Source organism: Thunnus maccoyii, chromosome 14 (assembly GCF_910596095.1).
Source record: "Thunnus maccoyii chromosome 14, fThuMac1.1, whole genome shotgun sequence".
NCBI classification, from domain to species: domain Eukaryota; kingdom Metazoa; phylum Chordata; class Actinopteri; order Scombriformes; family Scombridae; genus Thunnus; species Thunnus maccoyii.
Genome location: NC_056546.1, coordinates 14,513,785 through 14,534,709, shown reverse-complemented (window position 1 = coordinate 14,534,709; position 20,925 = coordinate 14,513,785). Strand labels below are relative to the sequence as shown.

Below are 20,925 nucleotides of genomic sequence, written 5' to 3'. Positions count from 1 at the left end.
GGAAACGAGGAAATTTGTGTTAAGAGACATGAGACGTCCTCTCCTCTGAAGCGTCATGTGAAGCGACGTCCGTTTCTGATGACGGTGACAGCTGATCACAGCTGGATCAGCTGTCAGTCGGCTTTAGCAGCTGTAGAAACTTCTGATGGAGTTTGTGTCTGCACACATGTGCACTGTGTTAATACTAATAAAGGTTCACAGTTATTACCGCTAGAGCAGCTGTTTCCTTTCTGCAGCCTGTTACCTGTTTAACAAACACCTAAATAAAAACCTGCATTCTGCATTATACTGTGTCCTGCTCAGAGGCACAGGAACCATTTCTACTCGCGGAATGCGTTTATACTCGATTATCGATTATTTGTATCTGTATCTTGTGATAATCCTGATAGTGAATTCATTATTCAATTACCCAGAATATGATCATTTCTTCTGAACACCGGAAAATATGTATTTGGCTAAATGTTTCAGGGAAAATGGAAATTATGTAACTCATATCAAATCCGACGCTCCGGAATTTTCAGCCTCACATGTGACTGAATGGAAATGACGACAAATGATGTAAAATATAAATGTGTTTAACTGTTATAGATGAAATTAAAGTCAGGAAGAGTCTGTCTGTCAGCAAGAAACAGTTTAATGGAGGAAATAATAGATCATGAAAAGAAAAATCTTACTAATACATGAAGAAATTTATTAATGGTTCTTTTGTTGATCAGGTCGACAATTAATTGATTTTAACTATATGATGAATCAGAAAACAAGTAAAGCATAAAACTTGCGAGTGATACATTTAAACTAAATCTATAATCTGTCTCCACTTCGGTATGAAACTGCAATGATGTATCAGATCAGTCAGATCAGGTGCAGCGTCCAATCAATAACTGATATCCAATAAGGGGGCGTGTCGGCTGGTAAAAGACTTCCGTGAAGGCTGCTCTTATGTTTCCTCGCTCCTCACTCCGCGCAAAATAAGAGACTTGGGACGCTCGTCAAAATGGCGCATCGGGAACAACTTCCGGTTCAGGCGAGGAGCGAGGAGCCATAAAATAAGAGACTTGAGCATCCATGGACTTGAGACGTACCCCATGGTGGCGACTATTGTGGCATCTCACCGGAAGTGCCATACTGGCTGCCACTGACACCACTGCGGGCCCTGCTGAATACTTTTCGTACAGTCCCACTTATTTTTTTCTTGATATTTTTGAAAGGGGAGAAATGGGCAGAGAAAGAGAGAGAGAGAGCTACACAATAATTAAGAATGAAAGGCATTGGCATTCCTAGTTTAAAGGACAGATTCACAATTTTTCAAGTCTTTCTTAAAACAACAGTCAGGTGCCCAAATAAACATTGAAACAGGTTTTTTTCTTGCCATAATCATTCCTCCTGTTCGTGCTGGCCATGAGAAGATCCCTTCATAATGCACTTACGATGTATTTAAAAGTTTATCTGAGGCTAATATATTTCAGCCGTGCAAATTAGTCAAATCAAGTAGCCTAGATATCTTTTAATGTTAGTCTTTTCAGTGCCAAAGTCCCTCTTTTTGTTACTATACTTCCACCGCAGCTCAACAGGGAAACACTAAGGGGGAATTATATGCTAAAAAGACAGTAAATATGGCAAATGCTGATTTATTTCCTCCAGTTGGAGACCAAACGACGGTGGACATCATCACCACACGATTTCTTTAAGTTTACCAACTGTGGATGTAAGTCGCGCATGCGCGTGCAGGGCCGCCGTCTCGGACGGCTGGGTACGGCTACGGCAACACCACTTAGACAAACTACATAATTGCGACAGACCCATGGACAGACCTCACCACAATGGCGGATTGCCGAGGTTGTCTTCGCCGACCTTCGATGACGCATTTATGTAACTTTGCGTAACTGCGCGAAATACAAAGCGACACGGACAGAAGCAGAGAAGCTTAAACTAGTATTCGGTGCTGACACCAAGCTTTCACTGACCGACCCTCCCCTACACTCATGGAGTATGGGAAAGATAGAGTGGTGGCGTTAGTAGACATGGACTGCTTTTACGTCCAGGTGGAGCAGAGGCTGAATCCAGCTCTGAGGAACACTCCCTGTGTGGTAGCCCAGTACAAGACGTGGAAAGGAGGCAGGTGAGTTTCTGACACAGAGACACTGTTTGTATGATCAGTGCAACTGATACCACTATCTACTAGTCCCTCAATAACTAGAAGTGATGCAAAAAAAGCTCTTTTATAGTTTTACTCAGTGCTGTTGTCCATGAGACAGCAGTACAGTCAAAAAAAACGAAAATAAACCTCTTTCTCTCTCAAACACAGTTCATTCAGGCTCACTGTTATGATATCTATATTGCCAAATGCTCCTTTGGTGTATTGCAAGGTAGTAGGTGTAAATAATACAATAAAGATGAGTATTATCAGACAAAAATAGAAGATAACTGAAAATGTAAGGAAATAGGCCTAACTGACTTGAATGACTAGATTTGCATAAAAGTTTCGTCTTGACTTTGGAGGAAGTAGTTTGACTGTAAAACCTCAACACAAGGTCCGGTCCACATACAAGAGTTTTTAGCAGCACCTCACTGTCTTCATCAAGGAGTTTGATCAGTTGTCATGTAGATGGCTTAGGTGTCATCAAATGGCCTAAATATGTTACTTCGGTTCACTCACATGATAACAGTTGTTTATACATGGGGGTAGGGGGACTCAGGACCCCTGTCTTCGTTTAAGTATGGTCCAGCCTGTGTCTGTTCAGTTGCTCAGACCATTTAAATTGCTGTCTCTGTGTTGGCAACTCACTCGCCTTCCTCTTCCACCCTACAGGTTTGCCTACAGATGAAAAGATAACCACTCTGTTCTCATTGTTTGCAAATGTGATTTAAAAATAATGTGGTTTTCAATTACATATCATCCTCTGTTAGTATCATAGCTGTGAGCTACGAGGCCAGGGCCCATGGTGTCACCAGGAACATGTGGGTGGATGATGCAAAGAAACTGTGCCAAGATCTCCAGGTGGCACGAGTGCGCGAGTCTCACGGCAAGGCAGACCTGACATAGTAAGTGCTAATGATGTGCTATGTAATCTCCACAACTCTAAACTTACTCTTCGATAGGATGAACTGCAAAATCTGTTATCATAACATTTCCGCTCCTGTGACAAGTTGTAAGCTAAATAACCCACTTCCACTCCTGTGCAGTTACAGGGAGGCAAGTGTGGAGGTGATTGAGGTGATGTCTCGCTTTGCCGTGATTGAGCGAGCCAGTATTGATGAGGCCTACATGGATCTGACTGCTGCGGTCCAGCAGCGGCTGAAGAACATGACAGACAAACAAATAGAGCCTCATTTGCTGAGGACGACATACATTCAGGGTTACCCGCAAACTTTTTCAGAACAGGAGGCATCTGCAGAGGACATTGTCTTGGATAAAGGTAGGTTATGCCAAAATGTTTACAAATCGATTACTCAACTAATTGTTTCAGCACTCTACAGAGAAGGCTGGGTTTGAAAAGTGAATAAAACTGAGACTCAGGCAGTGCGCATTCCTCTAACAGCTTCATGTTTTCCACACAGAGGTGCAGAGGTCCAGAGGTCTCCAGCAGTGGCTGGCATCAGCATCTGTTCCTCTGTCAGGAGAGCAGAACTCTGCAGAACTACGGCTAACTGTGGGGGCAATCATTGTCGAGGAAATGAGGGCAGCTGTGGAGGAACACACAGGCTTCCGCTGTTCAGCAGGGATTTCGCACAACAAGGTAGGATAAACTGACATTGGTTTATTCCTAATGTAAATGTAACGGTGGTGCAAAAGCTGTAGTTATATTTGCTGGAGTGATAATTTACTGTCCCCAGGTACTCGCTAAACTAGCCTGTGGTCTGAACAAGCCTAATCGACAAACTGTTTTGCCGTTGGACTCTGTGACAGAACTTTTCAACTCTCTACCCATTAGTAAGATGTGAGTTCAAAGTGTACCCTGCTATAAAGAATATATTCGTCACAAATCACACTCATACTCTGGCAAAGAAGTGTAAAAACAGATTTTGACTAATACTGTAACTCTCGTATTGCTTATTTTACCTGCGCAGCCGTAACCTGGGGGGTAAGCTGGGTGCCTCCATTACAGAAACTCTGGGAATAGAGAACATGGGAGAGATGACTCGCTTCTCACAGGCCCAACTGGGACAGCACTTTGGAGAAAAAACAGGGTAAGACTGGACAAATATTCATGTAAAAGACCTAAGCGTCATAAGATGACTGGCGAACAATTTAAATTGGACTTGACTTCAACTCTGAGCATTTAGTTTGCGTTTGATTGCCACCTGCATTCATCATTGAACCTCTCTCCTTTGGCAGTCAGTGGCTTTATGACTTGTGTAGGGGGATTGAGTTTGAAGCGGTGAAACCCAGACAGCTTCCCAAGTCTATTGGCTGCAGTAAAAACTTCCCCGGGAAAACATCGCTGGTTACAAGAGAGCAGGTACTGGCTGTCAGTCTATGTTCATCCACTGTTACACTGGTGTATGAAAGGTATTATCCAATCTGTCTTTTATTGTTAGTCTCATATTGACTTATTGTAATATTAACAAAAATGTGTTTCTTTCTATTAAATTATGATTGGTGAGATTGTTTTCATGTTAATAATTAATAACCTCTGTGAAGGTGCAGTACTGGCTTCATCAACTGGCCCTGGAACTGGAGGAGAGGCTAACCAAGGACAGAGAAGTGGTGAGAAAAAACTTTGGTTATGTGCTTTTTTTAATTTGACCTTATGATAGCAGTAGTTTCTGTTCCCTCTGTTGAGTTTCACATTGATGTCATATCAAGTAAATATAACGTGGTTTCAAGTCAGCGCCAGTGAAACTTCTCACCATCTGACAGAATGGTCGAGTGGCTAAGTTGTTGACAGTTGGTGTACGTCAGCTGGGGGACAAGAGGCCGAGCAGCTTCTCACGCTGCTGTGCTTTATCTCGCTACGAGGCGACCAAAATATCCGGTGACAGCTTTGCCATCATCAAGAGTCTCAACACAGCAGGAAACCACCAGGCAGCATGGTAATTAGAATATAAAAAACATATTTAAAGTCATTGGTTGATCAATCCCGCGCGATATATATCACACTCTTTCTTGCTTGATGTCCCCAGGACTCCACCCCTCACCCTGCTACATATCTCGGCAAGCAAATTCAATGACGCTCCATCAGCAGGGGGGATAGCCGGCTTCCTTTCCAGTGATGTCACCTCAACCCAAAGTCCTTTCTCTACCACCCAGACACCCGCTGAACTGAAAAATGATTCCACATGCAAACAGCCTGGCACCATTCAGTCTTTCTTTCAAAAGGCAGCTAAGAAACAAAGACAGAAGATTACAAAAGGAGAAGAGGAGGATGATGAAGATGCAGGTTCCACAGTAATTCTCCCATCATCCTCCTCTAATAAAACCTCTGCAACTGATTGTCAGTTGGAGGTAGATACCAATTGCCCCGTTTCATCCTTCAGTCTTTCTTCTCAGTCTCAAAATGGTTCAGCCAGCCCTCATAGTGACATCTCCTCTTTCTTCCACAAGAAGAGTGTTGAAAGAAGCTCACAGGCTGCAGCCTCGACCTTGAGCAAGCCTGAAACGGGACAAAGGCCAGGGTCTGTCGATACAGAACACCCTGATGACACTGTTACTGTTGTGTCAGGCCTGCAGGTAAAAGATAGTGATGTAAAACATAGCACAGGGTTTACATCTCACCAGTTGCCATGTGAAGAGTTAAGGGATGAACTGGACATTGAGGCAGAGAAAAATCACCATCTTCCTAGTGTAGCCAAAGAAGACCTGATAAAATGTGATCGCTGTGATCAGGAGGTGTCAGTCTGGGAAATGCCTGAACACAATGACTATCACTTTGCCCTCGACCTCCAGAACTCACTCTCTTCATCCTCAGGTTCAGCAGCTGCCTCTTCCTCTACCTCAGGTGTCTCTCTAACTCCTCACAGAGTAGGAGCGTCCTCCCGTGGTAAAACAAAAACCAGAGGCCAGTCAGGACCTCAGCCGAAAAGGCAACGCTCCCAAGGCGGAAGTACGGGCACTCTGGATTCCTTTTTCAAGAGGAACTGAAGATGGGCTGTAGAACAGCATTTTTAAATTAAATTAAAGTCTGATCTTTGATAAATGCATATATATCATAGACATACATTTGGTAAAAGAATGGAAAGCCATATTAAAACAGGATCACAATTGGACTTGTTTGAAATGATAAATGTCATTATGTTGTATTTTAGAAGAATGTCCAAGAATTAAAGAGTTTATTTGGATAATTTGTTTTACACATGACTTTGATTATAAAAGGAAAAGCTATTTTAATATTGTAAACCAGAGTATAAAGAAGATACTTTTCATATTTTGTGGTTGTGTACATTTTGTTGTAGTATCTTGACATACCACCAGATGCCACCAATTAGCTGAAGATACAGCAGGAATCCTCATGCAAGTGTTAAGTTTTGTTTTCTTACAAACTCAAGAGGTACAGAAAAGTTTCTATTGTGAGACAAGAGTATATTGTAAACATTATTGAACGTAAATGCACACAGGAAGCATAGATATACTAACACAGCTTTAGGTAAATGTACTTCTTGTTTGTTTGTGGTTGTCCATAGCTAATCAGAGCAATACAGAGCACCAGCCCCACTGGTGATAAGGCCTGCAGAACTGAAAAACATACACGATGAAGGAGCCCTAAAGCTGTTTTATTATGAAGACATCACACAACTCCATAATTGGAGTTATAAATGGCAAAATATTTAAGTTGTAAAAAGAAATGTTTGTTTATTAGTCTTTGATAAAGCAACATTATTTAGATAGGTTTGTTAGACCTTTAATATGATTGTCAGTATGATGAGAGCAATTGCAACACTGGCTGATAAGTCACACTGTTTATACTTTTTCTATCATGATGAACCTATTGTTCTGTTGTGAGCATTGAAAGACAACTGAATGGGTAAATTATTCTTGCATTGTCTTGCATCAGCCAGAGAGCAGATTAGGAGGAGCACAACCAGGAAAATGAAATTACAAAGCCTGTTACAACTCAATTGCGTGTAATGAGTCATGGCTCTGTGACATGTGAGCCAGCAGACAGAAAACTGGTTTTTATGATGATATGGTTGAAAACATTGTTTTTACTAAAGAGACAACAAAATTGAACAACTGCTAAGGAGATAATAAAAGTTTTATTCATGTACACCATAATACACAAATTGGATCTGTACATAAATATTGCATTTCACCCAAATGATCAAAAATATTACACTTTCAATTAAAAAGGAAAAAAAGGCTTAAATCTGATTTCAAAAAAGTGAAGATGTAATGGTGTCACAAAGAAGACTTTAACAGTGAAAACTGAATGAATTGTAAAATCTGAAACTACTAGAAATCTATAAAGTACTTCTCAGACGCATAAAAACAAACTTTAACATCTGATATACCTCTTCATAAATGCTATAAAATATTTTGGTTGAAATGCGTTATTTTTCCTCTCTTTGAGTGCACACGAACTGTGCGTAACAACAACAAAGTGGATGCAACAGAACAGGGCATACATTTCAACTGACCTCTATCCTTGATGTCAGTGAGACAACAATCTATGTATATATCACATCAACATGCAGTAATAAGACAGATGATAAGGCCAACAGCAGCCTTTAACAAAGTAGCAATTAACATTCATTTTCAAAGTTGTCTTCTAGATATCAAAAGCTGTTTCAAGGAGTAGCACCAACTTAAGTTTTTTTTTTTTTTTTTTACTAAGTTGTAAAACTTTGGGTGTGATGGAAGACTAGTTCATAGTAGTTCCATCAGGCACTGTGTTAACTCCTCCTTCAAAGTTAGTGACATCAGTAACATGAGTGAAGAGATGAAGTCAAGGTACCTCGAACATAATTACTTTTAAACAGAGCAGTTGTAACAAAGCTGCATCAGTAGGCAGCTTTATATACTGTATAATGCATAATCAAACACATCTCTTTGGGAGAAACAACTTTGTTTTTCTCTCCCGCCTCCTCCACACAAGTCAGAAAAACAGAAACCTCCACCGGAGTAGTTCTGTGAGAGTGGAATGCTGTCTATCACAATATCTACACTGACCTGAGTAACTAAAGCACTTGAAAGACAGGCAGCAAGATCTTTACCATCTCACTGCGCCATCGTGAGGCATTATTTGTGAATAAAAACATAATTCTTACAGAAAAGATTTGACGTGACAAAAACCAGTTACAACGTGATTGCCAGTGTGAGTAATCTTGGCAGGTTGACCTACGAACTGGGTCAAGTTCTAACTTTGCATACCTCGCAATGCTCTTCTTCACCTTCATAAAGTGCCCTTGTCAGCATTATAGCTTCAAGAAAAGATTACTTTTGCTTCCATACAACTGACAAGCTGTGTCTGAGAACCACAAATGTCCCTCATTGCATTTGCTATTATCTCACACAATTAATTAGCAGTTACAAGAAAAAAAGATATCGTTTAAGTACTCAAATACAGCAAGATAGAGGCTTGTCATCAGTCAGGCACTATGCTGGTTTCACAGACTAGCTGCTTTGGGGCAATGACACTGGTGATACGTTACACCTTAACGTCCAAGTGTCTCATACTTGCAACTGCTGAGTTTGTAAACAATCGTCTGCCAAAGGTATATCAACACCGGCATGTACGTTTCAGTGCAAGTGTGTGGCAAGTGTGAGGAGTGCATTTAGGTGTAAACTGTGTGAGCAGCACTTCATCGCAGTTGTGAGACAGCAATGTCGCTGTTGCAACTTATTGATCTGCCAACGGTGTTCCTGACACTCAATTTCACTTTGGTAGATGGTGCTAAGTGAATGTGTTATAGAGTTGAAAGACTACCTCTTATCAGTGCCATGAAAAACAAACACTCTTTAAAACCTCAACACCAGAGAGCACACTAAAATATCAGCAGTTCTTTAAAAGGCTGAAGAGGACAAATACAGAAGATGGTGCCGAAAAGGCTTTGGAAAAGGGCAAAAAAAAGATCCCCCCAACAAAATCCTGTGAAAGGGATTTACTGTGCAGGGAACAGGGCAGAGAGAGGGAGGTTACTTATATAGAGCACCTTGTTTTGGGATGGGACGGTGTTTTCTGTTGTGGTTCTCAGAGAAACTTTAGGCTTCCTCATACTCGCTTTGGGATGGCTGGTACTGCGCGATGGGTTGTAACTTAGTGACGTGGCCGATACCTTTGGTCACGCCCTCTCTGAAGAGCACCTTCGCTCCCACCTTCAGGTACTCCGGGTGCTTGATGAATCTGAAACGAACCACTGCTTTCTCCCCTGTCCTCAGCTCCTCCTGTGGCACATTGATGTATCACAAGAAACAGGAGGAAATGAAAGAAAGAATAATCCAAAAATGTAAAGTTGGACATCATTTTCTTAGGATAGAGCAAGCCCTGGTTTTAGATGCAGAAGACAAATTTCAGATACTTATATTTGTAGCTCAGTGGATGAACTAACCTTGCCATAAACAGCTTCCACAGTGGCGGTCTGTCTCACATTGCCAATGTGCACAGTAACCTGGAAACCCTTGTGGAAGGTCTTAGCGTGAAAGAGCAGCACAATCTCAGCCTCAAACATCCAGCAGATAGTGGGATCCATCTCTGGACTCACCATTACCATGCCCTGTGAGAGAAAAAAAAAAGGACATCGTAAATGTAAAATATTTTATATTTAAATATTTTCAGTGTGTAACATAATAAAATATAGTTTATTTTTAACCATCCACTTAATCTTAAAAATACAGTACACATGTTAAAAACTTTTCAAATTGCAAGTTTGCTTATTGCAGTCATTCACACCCATCTAGTAAACTGATTAATCAGTAATAATAATAACATGGTTTGGTGTCAAATCTTCCATATGAATCAGTAATAAAGTTCCAAGCTAGAAATTTGGCATTGAGTGTCTGACCTTGCGTAGTAGTGACCGGTCGAAGTTGCCCAGTGCGAGTGTAGCAGCCTGGCCGGCCCGGAGCACCCTGCATGCCGAGCGGTTCCTTTGGATGCTCCCAACAGTCAACTTGTGGAACTGGCCCAAGTCTGTGGGCCCTACTACAAGATGATCTCCCTCACGGCAAATACCACTGTGCAGTCAAAGAGAATACTGGGTCACATAGATTTCCCAAAAAATGCAATTTGAATGGAAGAACGTGAGGTATGCATTTCAACAAACTGACCTGTACAAAGTCCCTCCAACCACAGTCCCCACCTCTGGCACTGTGTAGATCTCATCCACCTGTAACAGGATGTACACTGCTGTCAATCATATCATCAAAGGCATTTGTATATTTACACTTCATCTGTAAGGGTGTTTGAGTATGTGCCATAAATACATAAATGTGTGTCTCAGATCTACCTGAAACTCAGTTAGCTGTTGCATAAGTTCCTCCTGTTCCTTGCTGTTGCTGAGAGGAGGGATGATGTTGAAGAAGACCTTTAGCAAGTCCAGACTCTCTCCAGACACACTGGACAAGGTGAAGATAGGTGTGATGCTGCCGGGGAGAACACAGTCATGTGATTAGGACACACAGACATCACTGGCTAGTTTCTACCTTCTACTTAACTATAAAACATTAAATGGAATACAGGTTTATGCACTCATTCAACTATGTATATGTATGCGTTTCATACTTTGGTGACTGGGCAAACTGCTGTGCTGCCGTGACGGCGTCGTCCGTGCTGCCTACAACCATAGGCACCTTGTTGCAGCCCGGCTGCTTCAGGACACGCTCCAACTGCCGCACTGTGCGCTCCACAGTGGCCCGTGTACACAGGTCCACCTTACTGATGACGATGAAGATGGGTACCTTCAAGGCCATGGCTAGCCCAAGATGCTCCCGCGTTGTACCAGCTGGAAGAAGGAGAGTGGGGAGAGAATAAGTGAAGTCCAGTCAGAGGGTTATGTAACATGTCGATTTCACACCGATAAATCATCAGCTGCACGTCATTTATCATGCTTTCACATGTAAGCACACAATGTTCATTCTTGGTTTTGAGTATAATATTTAAATACGGATCAATTTGCATCAACCGATCCTGTCCTTTGGACACATAAGGAAATTCACATCCGTGCAGAGGAGGATTGTTGTGACCTGAAATAACATCGCTTATCTAATGTGAGTCTGAGGGTATTCAAACAGATAAAAGCAGGTAAAATTTACCATGACGTATGTTTGTTATTATGTCATGAGAGGAAGTAAACATGATAGCAGTGCAGGAATATACTCAACCATATAGCAATCATGTTACTAATGCCTGATTTTGTCTTCTCACAGAACTAGCAGTGTCCTAGTGGCTCATGTTTCTTTGTAAACAAATTTGACACGTGAGAGAAAGAGATATGTATAGTAAATCACGTCCTGTGACATGACCCCAACATTCATTTACGGGTTAATGGACACTCAGAGTACCCTGACCCCTCGTCAGCTGAGCAGAGGATTGTTTTTCTTGTGTGTTATTCCCAGTTCACTTGAGGTAGAGGTGCACAGGGAAAATCAAAGTCCCTCATCCTTTGTAAAGGTGATGATGGCTGAAGTGGTGGTGCCAAAATATTTGGTAAAGCATCACAGAATGATACAAGATGATTACCTGCTCTATAGCTCGTCACACATACCTAAGACAAGACGTATACATTACACAGATCCATTACTCTGTTTCATAATTAAAGCTGTGACTCTTGGGTTGCAGACACCATGTCTTCTTTCTGCCTGTTGTATAGCTAATGTGGTCCTCATTCTTGACCCCATTTCCCCCAGCATGCCCTATTTTAGAACAGACACCCACACAAAGACAGCAACATCTACAGGGTACCAGGGAAGAAATTCAATTATCAATCAATGAATAAGGTTTCATACTCTATAAGACTTCCAGAGGAAAATCAGTGGTCCTCTTTGGAGCCTATCTCAGTTTATGTCTGCAGTGTAGTAATACTTTTTTTTTTTAAAATTTCATATCCATACCCTTTTTATGCCTCATGTAGCTTAAGTGCTAAAAGTATTTTCCATACTAAGCATTAGGCCTGAACCTATTTTCCCTGTGGAGAAATTATTTTTTTCACAGCAGTGGATGTAATTTTATTTTTTCAGGTAAGATATTACTGTGCGGTAATTTATTGAACACAACAATACATCCAAATCCAATGTACACTAACCATAGAATTGCTAGTTTTTCTTCACATGACTGAAAATGATAACAACAATCCAGCCATACCAGCTCTTCAAATTATGTTGTGACTATGCTTTGAACATTACTCAGCGTTCCACTGTTTTTATACTTGTTTATCTACTTGTTCTACTACTGCAGGTAGAAAATATCACTTTTGTCTCCTTGTTAATTTTTGCTGTCTCAAAGGACAGGACGTGGGTCGGAGTTCTTTTACAACCTTTTGCACAATAAGGGAAATGTTCAAGTAACAAGCACTTTAATAAACCTGAAAACTGCCTGCCATACATTAACAGCAGCTGAATATAGTTCACCTAAAAATGCCAGCAAATCACAAGCTGGAATGCAAAGTAACAAGTGTTATCTCCAAGGCTCAGGTTTCAACTACATGTCTCCTTGCCATTTCCAAAAGGAAAGCAAAACTGCAGATTTCTTAATAAACTTTCGGCTATTGCTTTCAAAAGCAAAGCAAAAACAGATTCTATACAGAGAGCCTCAAGCGTTGAACGGTGTCTTCTTATCTGGATGCACTCGCTGTGCCTGTCAAAGCCCCTCCTCCCCCCCGTCATCTGGCAGAGTTAAACAGAGCTTCAGACATGTCAGGATGGCCGAGCGGTCTAAGGCGCTGCGTTCAGGTCGCAGTCTCCCCTGGAGGCGTGGGTTCGAATCCCACTTCTGACAACAACTTTTTTTTTTTTTTCTCCAATTCCTACAAACTACCATGTAAACTAAATGGTGTTCTACTTTCAAAGCTTTTGCAACTTATTGTACATATAAAGAAGTAAAAATGTAGAAAACAGTAGGTCAGGTTTCACAGTATGTGCTGGACATGACACTATAGTGGACACCATACAAGCTTCCTTTCTTCTGTGCTATTATAAAAAGTCTGACTTGGCGAAGACATATTTCTGACATAACGCACTAATACTGAATCTATTAATCAAAAAAGCCGTTAAAATGTTATGACAAAGTAAGGCTCATTATTTTTTCTTTTTATTTTCAAGTAAAATTTGAAAACTTTGTGAAGATCAGATTAAAAAAATAGATAAATAAAGGTGAAAATAATGTTATAAAAATACAGTTGTTCTCTTCATTTCTATTACCGCTAAAAATGTCTGAGCATACAATCTGGGTGCAATCTTTTAAAAATCTGGGTATTTCATCACAGAAAACAAGGGGCCTTACCCAGATGTAAAAGCCTATAGCCTGTATGTATTTGGGCCATAACTTCTATGGTGACCGTCAAGTGTTTTGTCCTTAAGTCAGCATTATTGACATACTCTGTAGCTTACTGCCCCACTTGCAGGTGTCAGGTTGACCAAGTCCACATGGGACCAAGCACAGAGCTACCTCCGGTGGGTCAGAGGACTCTTATGTGAATGAATGGTATCTGAGATATTTTGGGACCAGTAGTGGCAGGCAGGGGCGTCTGGTCTCTTACATAAGCTCAGATATCACATGTTTGCAAAGTGTGGAGTTGCGGTGAAAACAAACACTGACTCTGTGCGTCAGACTGCCCTTCCAACTGTGAGCCTGACAGCCTGTGTCTCTGTGATAGACTCACTTTCAATTTAATTTCCCTGTTTAACAGTCAAGTGACTGGATTAAGTTCACACAGACAGACATGCAGACTTTCCACCTGACATACAATGACGCTCACAAAAAGTATTTGAAACTTAAATCAATTAATCAGTACTCACCAATACCGGTATTTGCGCTGACGACCAGCATAGCGAAATCAGGACAGTAGCTGGTTAGGCCAAAGATGGTGGTCTTCAGGTACTTGTGGTGACCCGCAAGATCAATGAATGTGATCATTTTAGAGGCACTCTCACAAATCTCCTCTGCTGTCCGAGACTCGCTGTAATTCACAACCTAAGAAAAAAATGAACCAAATCTGTAGATGTAGTAGTTTATATTTTTATATCACTATTAAAAAAAACATGTTTTCTTGTCTTATCTACTTTGAACATCTTGATAAGTAAAAGTAAAAATAATGTATTAAACCTGTGTTGCGGGTTGCTACACATTACAGATTCTCAAGTGTTAAATCTTTTCTCACCTCTCCTTTACTATTGAAGCCAAGGATCTCAAAGCTGATGCTTGAAGTGCGTCCGGTCTGGATCTCATGGAGATGTCTGAAGAGGTTGAGCCTCGCTCTTCCCCGTCCATTGTCCAGCTCACCCTGTGTCAAAACACCCAAAAGAGTAGACTTGCCCGAGTCCACATTACCCAGTACGGCTACTCGTAGGTCCAAGAACTTCAGGAAAAACAAGAAGAAAAAATTATTATTAAAAATCAACTAATCAACAACAAAAAATCAACTCCAGGCAATAAAGCAGCATGCTTTCACAGAGGTTCTACTAACCTGTTGGTCATCTGGCACCTTGCGAATAAGAACTTCAGCAATCTTACGAGGCACATCAGAGTCATAGTCGACCTCTCGCTCTCTGAGAACAGTGATGTCAGCTCCAACTCTGTCAGAAAACAGAAAAACAAACAAACAAATAAATAAATTATGGTTTTTAGATAGTGTATTTATTTTTTATTTTTTATTATTTATCTGGTTCTGATTAGGAGCAACGTTAACTCAGTGACTCAATAACTGAATGTGAAACACATTCAGTAAGTTTTTAACAACAAGTGAATTAGATACTTTCTGGACTTACTTCTCTGCCAGCCTATGGAGGGTTTTCAGCGATGCCCTCATGTCCTCCTCTGATAGTCCCACCAACATGCCGTTATCCTCAACACCAATTTGATAGACAGCTTCACCTCGACCCTCCTGCAGACGCCATTTCATTTGTGTTGCCAGATGCTCAAAGCGGTATTGCGTAGGGTTCACTAGCTTGAGCTGGACAGGGGAAAGATTACAGAAATCAGTGCTGAACTTAAACCTAAACTGTAGAACTTTATACCTAAAATGGGTGTAGTCAGTCGTTAAATAATTCTGATGAAAATAACTAATATCACAAAGGACTGAGGTGATAAAAATGAGAAATAAATCTCTATTGATGTGATGGGGGAAGCAGCTATCCAGACCATACTAAAAATGGTGTTGCTAATCCACAGTGGTGTTGGTTTTCCACAGTAGACCACGTGAGACTACACTTAAATATTCTCACGTATTACCCACATGTTGCTGACAGCTCGTTACAATGATGACTGATATACTTATGACCTCCACATTCTTGTCATGAAGAAGCTGACCTAACCACGAGCCGTCATCATTAAGGTGTTATATGAAGCAATTAACTCACTTTGAGGACAAAATGTCTTTTGAACACAACAAGGTCCTTCCGTGACACCTAATTTGCTTACCTTGTACTCTATATTGCCCTCTTCAGCCTAAGAGATGAACAGAGAAACAAAGAGCGTCAGACAGAGACAGAACAGGAACAACAGCTGTCAGACTGTAGAGAGGTGAGACAACAGGCCATTGATTTGTTAAAAACACACAAAGAAAAGCAATCTGACTGAATGAGTGGTCAGTGCACTACTGTGAATAGGTAGTCACTGAGAGCTATACAAACTGACTAACTGCTTAGCTTGCCTTAATACACAGCTACTTAATGTATTATTAGACAAAACACATAAACATGTAAAAGTCAATTGCCATTTAGGGTTAGCTGGTCAATATTCCTATAAGTGGGACAGATGTCTCACATGTATTCTAACATTGCATGACAGTGGAGCTGGTTTCATGTTGTACATGAGCTATGGAATATGTTGAGACTTGCCCCATGAAGAGTTTATGGACATGTTGCTGTGAGGACACTGCACATCTCCCTGCAATTACTTACACTGATATTAAAAACAAACTCTAAATCAAACCCCAAACTGCTTCTTTTAGGCTAAGGGTTAAATTAGGCTGAGCTTTAGCTTAGCTTGATCGAGATCAACATTCTTTCTTTCACGTTCCTGAGAAAATAATCAACTATTTAACACGTTTAAATTTAGGTCACTACACAATTATCTGTCTTTCGTTACTGTGTAGTAACACAGTCCTTGGCTGAGTGAATGTCAGTTGTGTATTAGTCGCATTAGTTGAATATTTGGTCGACCGCGTACACACCCGCCCCCTGTTAGATATTTACAAACACAGCTGTTCTTCCGCTGCTAGCAAGCACAACACTGCGCAGCGATAGCAAGCGACTTTTAATTAGCACACATTTGGCTTGCTACTGTTAAACTACACTTAATGTGCAAACTGTAAAACAACAGATATTAGATTGCAAATGTTAGCCGGATAAAACCCTCTCATTCATTTTCGTTTACGTTTCCGACTAGCTACGTGTCACTGCAGGTTCAAACACAAGTCAGCTAACCCCGAGGACAGGAAATGAAATGGAAAGTCTACTTTTATCAGCGTTACACATCACAACATGCAGACAAACACACATTTATGCAAAGTTGTTTTGTTGTTGACTTTGCTAAATAATATTAGCTGTGCATGCTAGCTTCACTGTGTTGTTGGCGTCATTTCAGCCTTACCTCTGGAGGTAGATACGGGGTGTTATTGCTTGGTTTGAAGTTGCGGAAAGATCGAGCCTTTGCTTTCTTGTTTTTTGCAGAGGCTTTTTTGGGGGCTGTTCCCATCCCAAAGGCATTTCCAGGCTTGACGTTGGACGCAACACCTTGAGATCCAGAGCCTTGTCCATTTCCTGAGCCAAATAACTCCGATACCCGCGCATCCATCAGCTACTTTGGGACCTAGCGTTAACTTGCAAGCTTACCACTAACGTTACCTGGATAAATATGATGTTATATTAAAATGCGCCTCGGTCCAGGCATGCAGGTGTTTGAATTTGAGTGTAATAATTACCCTGCTAGTGGTAGCTTACAGCCCCCAAAATGAAAACAAGGCACCGACAACCCCCAAGCCCTCCAAACCGAACAATAACAGCACCGTCCGACACTAGCGTTTTGAGTTTACAGTGGACCTACGTCACAGCCCTAAATGTCAAAGGGTGTGTCTGATTTGTACAACCGCTCAGCGCCAGTGAGCGGTTCTCATTGTTTTCTCACAAGATTGCGTGTATGTCTAAACCCCGCCTGCCTAGCCAACGTTTAAAAAAACATCGTACTTACACTGCTTCCCAGCGCTTCGCATCGGACGAAAAAGGAAATAACACAGTTGTTTACAAAGAGCGTCGAAAGCTTGTTTGCAAAATATGATGCCACAAGAGCGAAAAAAGGTGTCATCAACTTAGTCATCTAGTTTCTGGCATGGAATTTGACTTGTACGCCGGCATTCTGAGGCTTTAAAATATCTGTGCATTTATATTCAAAGATGTTCACGCTAAACAAAGACAGCACAGACAAAGACAAAATAATAAGCGTTAGATTCTCATAAAACTGTTGTTTCAGTGTTTCACCAACAAATGGTATGTTCCCATTAAAGAAAAGCAGGTGTTTCGGTTTAACCGTGTTATCTGGTGACTTTCAGGGGAATATGTGGTGGTTGTCGTGGTGACGGCAGCTGTTGAAAACACGAACAGAAAGTCCTCTTAAAATCTTAAATTATCGTATGTTCAACACAGTATATACTCGTCTGTTCCTCTTTGTATTACATTATGTAAATTAAATGGTGTTACCAGCAAGAAGCATTCACATTTCCTCACTTATCTTTCTGAAATTAATCTTTTTAAATGGCTTGCTTGTCGGCCTGTTACTGTGTTATCCATATAGACTGTATAAAAATAATATAGTTCTTAACAATTATTATCTGATTTTTTATACACTATTGCAGTATGGTAGTGGTGGAAGAATTACTAAGATCCTTTACATAAGTAGAAGTATTACAAGATAAATATACTAGTACTAAAGTAAAAGTTTGGCTATTTATTTTGCTTAAAATCAGGCTGCTGATATATTAAATAAATGTAACAGTCAATGCATAAACAGCATTTTATTTCTGTAGCTGGTGGAGGTGAAGCTACTTTGAACTGCTTTAGAAGAGTCACAAGATAAATCTGAGGGGCTGTCAGATTACAGATTGGGTAGGAAAGAAGAAAAAACATAGTTCTGCTACATAAATCTGGAAATTATTTTTTCAGTTCTTGTCTTTAATATTTGTGTTTTTGTGACTTGGCTGTCATAGACCAAACAAACAAACACACAAACAAATACAGACACTTGAGTGGTGAGAGTCCTTTACCATATCTAGGGGACAACAGTGCCATCAGGTGTTTGGTTGAAAACAGGACTCCTATATTGGTTCTTACTATTCACTGGAAGTTAAATAATAAAATACCTAACTATTAACTAATCATTTTGGCCATAGTTTTTGACACCATTCCTCTTTGGCTTTGAAAAAATAATATTCAGACAGGTGGTCTTTAAATTCAGCTGAAAGTGTGGACATTGGTCACCTAGACATAAAACATTTGTGTATCACTCCATTTGTCTGTAACCATTTTCTAATTGTGAAAATGATTTGAAAATGTTACTAAATGGCTTTGGTTCAACTCATTCAACAAATTTGTTTTGAAAATGTATTAAATTCACCTCCAGACTACGTTTGAACTGAAACCAGTTGTTGCCAGCTGAGTGGATGTACATCACATTTGCTCCTGTTGCTGCAGTTACTTTTCACGTGTAGCCTGTGTTTTTAGAGGTGGTGTCACTCTCAGGCTACTCAGGTACAAACAGTGTATTTCCCAACATTATAACATCCTCCACAGAGAGATTTCTTCAGTTTTATATGTCTGGATTCATTTATTTGTTCATGCTTTATTCAGCAGTTTCCTTTTTTTCATTTTAATAATGCAGTTTGATCTTTAGAGTCACATAAGAGGATCATAAGAACTCTTTTCTAAAAAGTAAATAAGACTGACAACTACCTAACTCAACATCTTCCCCACACATTTATGAATACAATATCTTAAAAGTTAGGTTTCATTGCCTCTTGCATAGAACATTTTAATCCAAAAAAGTATTTCACATAATACAAGTACATACTGCATTTCAACACATGAAATTCAAATGCTGTTTTACAGAGCTTAAGACACACAGTTAACATGAACTGTGACTGCTTGTTTCTGCAAAGAGGCTGAAATTTTGAGAAAAGTCAGCCAACTCCTCTCTGGGGAATGAATAGTTCCAGAGTGTGACATTACTGAAAGTCAACACTGATTGGACAGGCGACCTCTGATGTAGGGGCTCAGCCCATTCTGTCCTGGCTGAGAGAAATGTTTTGGGATTTTTTAGCCTTAAGCTCCGTCAAACACCCACATTCACATGTAGATACAACATTCCCTTGGTTCTGTTGTTTTGGTTAAAATGAATTATTCACTGGTGATTTTGTTCTGTGTGGGTCTACTGCACCAGACCACGAATGCTGTCCTCATGGATAAACTAGGAGACAACAAGATTTGTGGAGACGCAGAATGCTCATGTAAGTCAGAAGAGCATGAAAAAGTAGCATGACCTGCATGTGTGCAACATACTTCTGGAAACTATCATTGATTAGATCATGCAATGGAACGCATGTGCTTGTTAACTTTTTCTGCAAAAACAAAAGTAGATTTTTTTTTCATCTGTATTTCCCCTGCCTCTTTTCTTTTGTGCTTTATTAGATGTTCTCTCAATGGCCAGAGCCTTGGATGACTTTGTAGCTCCTGACTGCAGATTCATCAACATGAAGAAGGGTCAGATGGTTTATGTGTACTCTAAACTTGTACCAGAGGAGGGCGCCGGAGTCTTCTGGTCTGGAAGTGTATGTAATATTTTGTTACATGTTATTGAGTAGCAGTGCCAACTTATAGTCAGTTGCAAAAGGCAAAGACAATGTGGAAACCTATGACAAAGGAGTGTGGCCTTTCTGACAAGAGCAATTATATCAAGAAAGACATTTGGTTATATATTTGATTTCATTGTCCAAAACAAGTAAGCATTTAAATTATATTTGTTTTGTATGGAGGGTTAAATATATAAAGTGTTTACTGTATAATGTGGTGTATGGTAATTTGAAAGAGAGGCCATGTTATTTTCACTGGCAGGTTTATGGTGAGCGGTATGTGGATCAGATGGGCATCATTGGATACTTCCCTGCAACTATGGTGAAGGAGATGCAGAAGTTTAAGGAAGACACAGTGGAGATTCCCACAACTGTGAGTATATACACAACTTTGTCTCTTTAATAGGAAAATGTCTGAGATGCATATTTTTATTTTTCTATAGTGATAGATATTAGTCCTCATTTATCTCATTTTATTCAATTTTTGTTTTGTCTTTGCAGGAAATGGACTTCTATTGTGATTAAGGCACAAAAGGTTGAAGCTTCTTTTTCTCAAGTCTTGTGCTTGTTGTAGTTATTCAGGCTATTATAAAGGAAAGTACAGAGTTCTTCCCTCGAGCAGGTGTGTCAGATCATGTGCCATTACATCAAGTGGTGTTGTTTCCGGCTGAAAGGAAAACCTGGACGTTCTCAGCTGTCCATAGCCCAGAGTCTGACACCCCTGCTGTTGAGTCAGCAAGTCTTATCTGTCTTGCTCTGTCTTACATTCAGTAACAGACTATTTGCTCAATAAAGCTCTTTCATGTCAATGCAAAATGTTGATTATTTGAAAAGATAAGAATTTGTTTTTATTGCAACTTGGACTTTTGACACAATGAATTGTTGAGAGGTTGAAGACCCACTCTAGTTGTACAATATTATGAAATTTAATTTGTAATGCTAGTGTGGCTTTTTATTGCAGTGTCAAGGCTTCTTGACACTGTTATCAAAGACTTT

General features: G+C 40.3%; 3 protein-coding genes and 1 non-coding gene across 6 annotated transcripts; 3 read left to right on the top strand and 1 right to left on the bottom strand.

The window, feature by feature from the left end:
- The first annotated feature begins 1,830 nt into the window (after positions 1-1,830).
- On the top strand, positions 1,831-6,365 carry polh (polymerase (DNA directed), eta). Its single transcript, XM_042433302.1, has 10 exons — positions 1,831-2,119; positions 2,908-3,042; positions 3,184-3,416; positions 3,559-3,737; positions 3,835-3,938; positions 4,069-4,188; positions 4,337-4,460; positions 4,643-4,708; positions 4,862-5,034; positions 5,125-6,365. The coding sequence occupies exons 1-10, from the start codon at positions 1,983-1,985 to the stop codon at positions 6,080-6,082; spliced, it is 2,229 nt and encodes a 742-aa protein (XP_042289236.1). The 5' UTR covers positions 1,831-1,982; the 3' UTR covers positions 6,083-6,365.
- Positions 6,366-7,175: 810 nt separating this feature from the next.
- Positions 7,176-17,091, bottom strand: gtpbp2a (GTP binding protein 2a). The gene is made up of 12 exons (XM_042433303.1): positions 16,683-17,091; positions 15,510-15,536; positions 14,858-15,042; positions 14,557-14,665; positions 14,251-14,448; positions 13,889-14,063; positions 10,659-10,878; positions 10,384-10,519; positions 10,205-10,263; positions 9,940-10,111; positions 9,487-9,651; positions 7,176-9,322 (listed from the first exon to the last, which is right to left on the bottom strand). The coding sequence occupies exons 1-12, from the start codon at positions 16,884-16,886 to the stop codon at positions 9,140-9,142; spliced, it is 1,833 nt and encodes a 610-aa protein (XP_042289237.1). The 5' UTR covers positions 16,887-17,091; the 3' UTR covers positions 7,176-9,139.
- trnal-cag lies at positions 12,787-12,869 on the top strand. The gene has a single exon. It is a non-coding gene; the product is annotated as a tRNA-Leu (tRNA).
- A 146-nt stretch (positions 17,092-17,237) lies between the features above and the next one.
- On the top strand, positions 17,238-20,738 carry LOC121911635 (otoraplin-like). Of its 3 annotated transcripts, none has more exons than XM_042433305.1 (5): positions 17,238-17,386; positions 19,521-19,587; positions 19,769-19,908; positions 20,192-20,302; positions 20,431-20,738. In XM_042433305.1, exons 1-5 carry the CDS (start codon positions 17,363-17,365, stop codon positions 20,452-20,454), a joined length of 366 nt encoding a protein of 121 aa, XP_042289239.1. In that variant the 5' UTR covers positions 17,238-17,362; the 3' UTR covers positions 20,455-20,738. The 3 variants fall into 3 exon arrangements, with proteins under 3 accessions (XP_042289239.1, XP_042289240.1, XP_042289238.1); XM_042433306.1 differs by lacking the exon at positions 17,238-17,386 and adding an exon at positions 17,458-17,575; XM_042433304.1 differs by lacking the exon at positions 17,238-17,386 and having other exon boundaries at positions 18,949-19,587.
- The last annotated feature ends 187 nt before the right edge of the window (positions 20,739-20,925 follow it).

Coding starts and splice junctions, on each gene's coding strand:
- polh (XM_042433302.1), top strand. CDS start 1,983: ATGGAGTATGGGAAAGATAGAGTGGTGGCGTTAGTAGACATGGACTGC. Junction 3,043..3,183: donor GGCAAGGCAGACCTGACATA/GTAAGTGCTAAT, acceptor ACTCCTGTGCAG/TTACAGGGAGGCAAGTGTGG. Junction 3,417..3,558: donor GGACATTGTCTTGGATAAAG/GTAGGTTATGCC, acceptor TTTTCCACACAG/AGGTGCAGAGGTCCAGAGGT.
- gtpbp2a (XM_042433303.1), bottom strand. CDS start 16,886: ATGGATGCGCGGGTATCGGAGTTATTTGGCTCAGGAAATGGACAAGGC. Junction 14,666..14,857: donor CTCCATAGGCTGGCAGAGAA/GTAAGTCCAGAA, acceptor GTTTTCTGACAG/AGTTGGAGCTGACATCACTG. Junction 10,264..10,383: donor AACAGCTAACTGAGTTTCAG/GTAGATCTGAGA, acceptor ATCCTGTTACAG/GTGGATGAGATCTACACAGT.
- LOC121911635 (XM_042433304.1), top strand. CDS start 19,473: ATGAATTATTCACTGGTGATTTTGTTCTGTGTGGGTCTACTGCACCAG. Junction 19,588..19,768: donor TGGAGACGCAGAATGCTCAT/GTAAGTCAGAAG, acceptor GTGCTTTATTAG/ATGTTCTCTCAATGGCCAGA. Junction 20,303..20,430: donor CAGTGGAGATTCCCACAACT/GTGAGTATATAC, acceptor TTGTCTTTGCAG/GAAATGGACTTCTATTGTGA.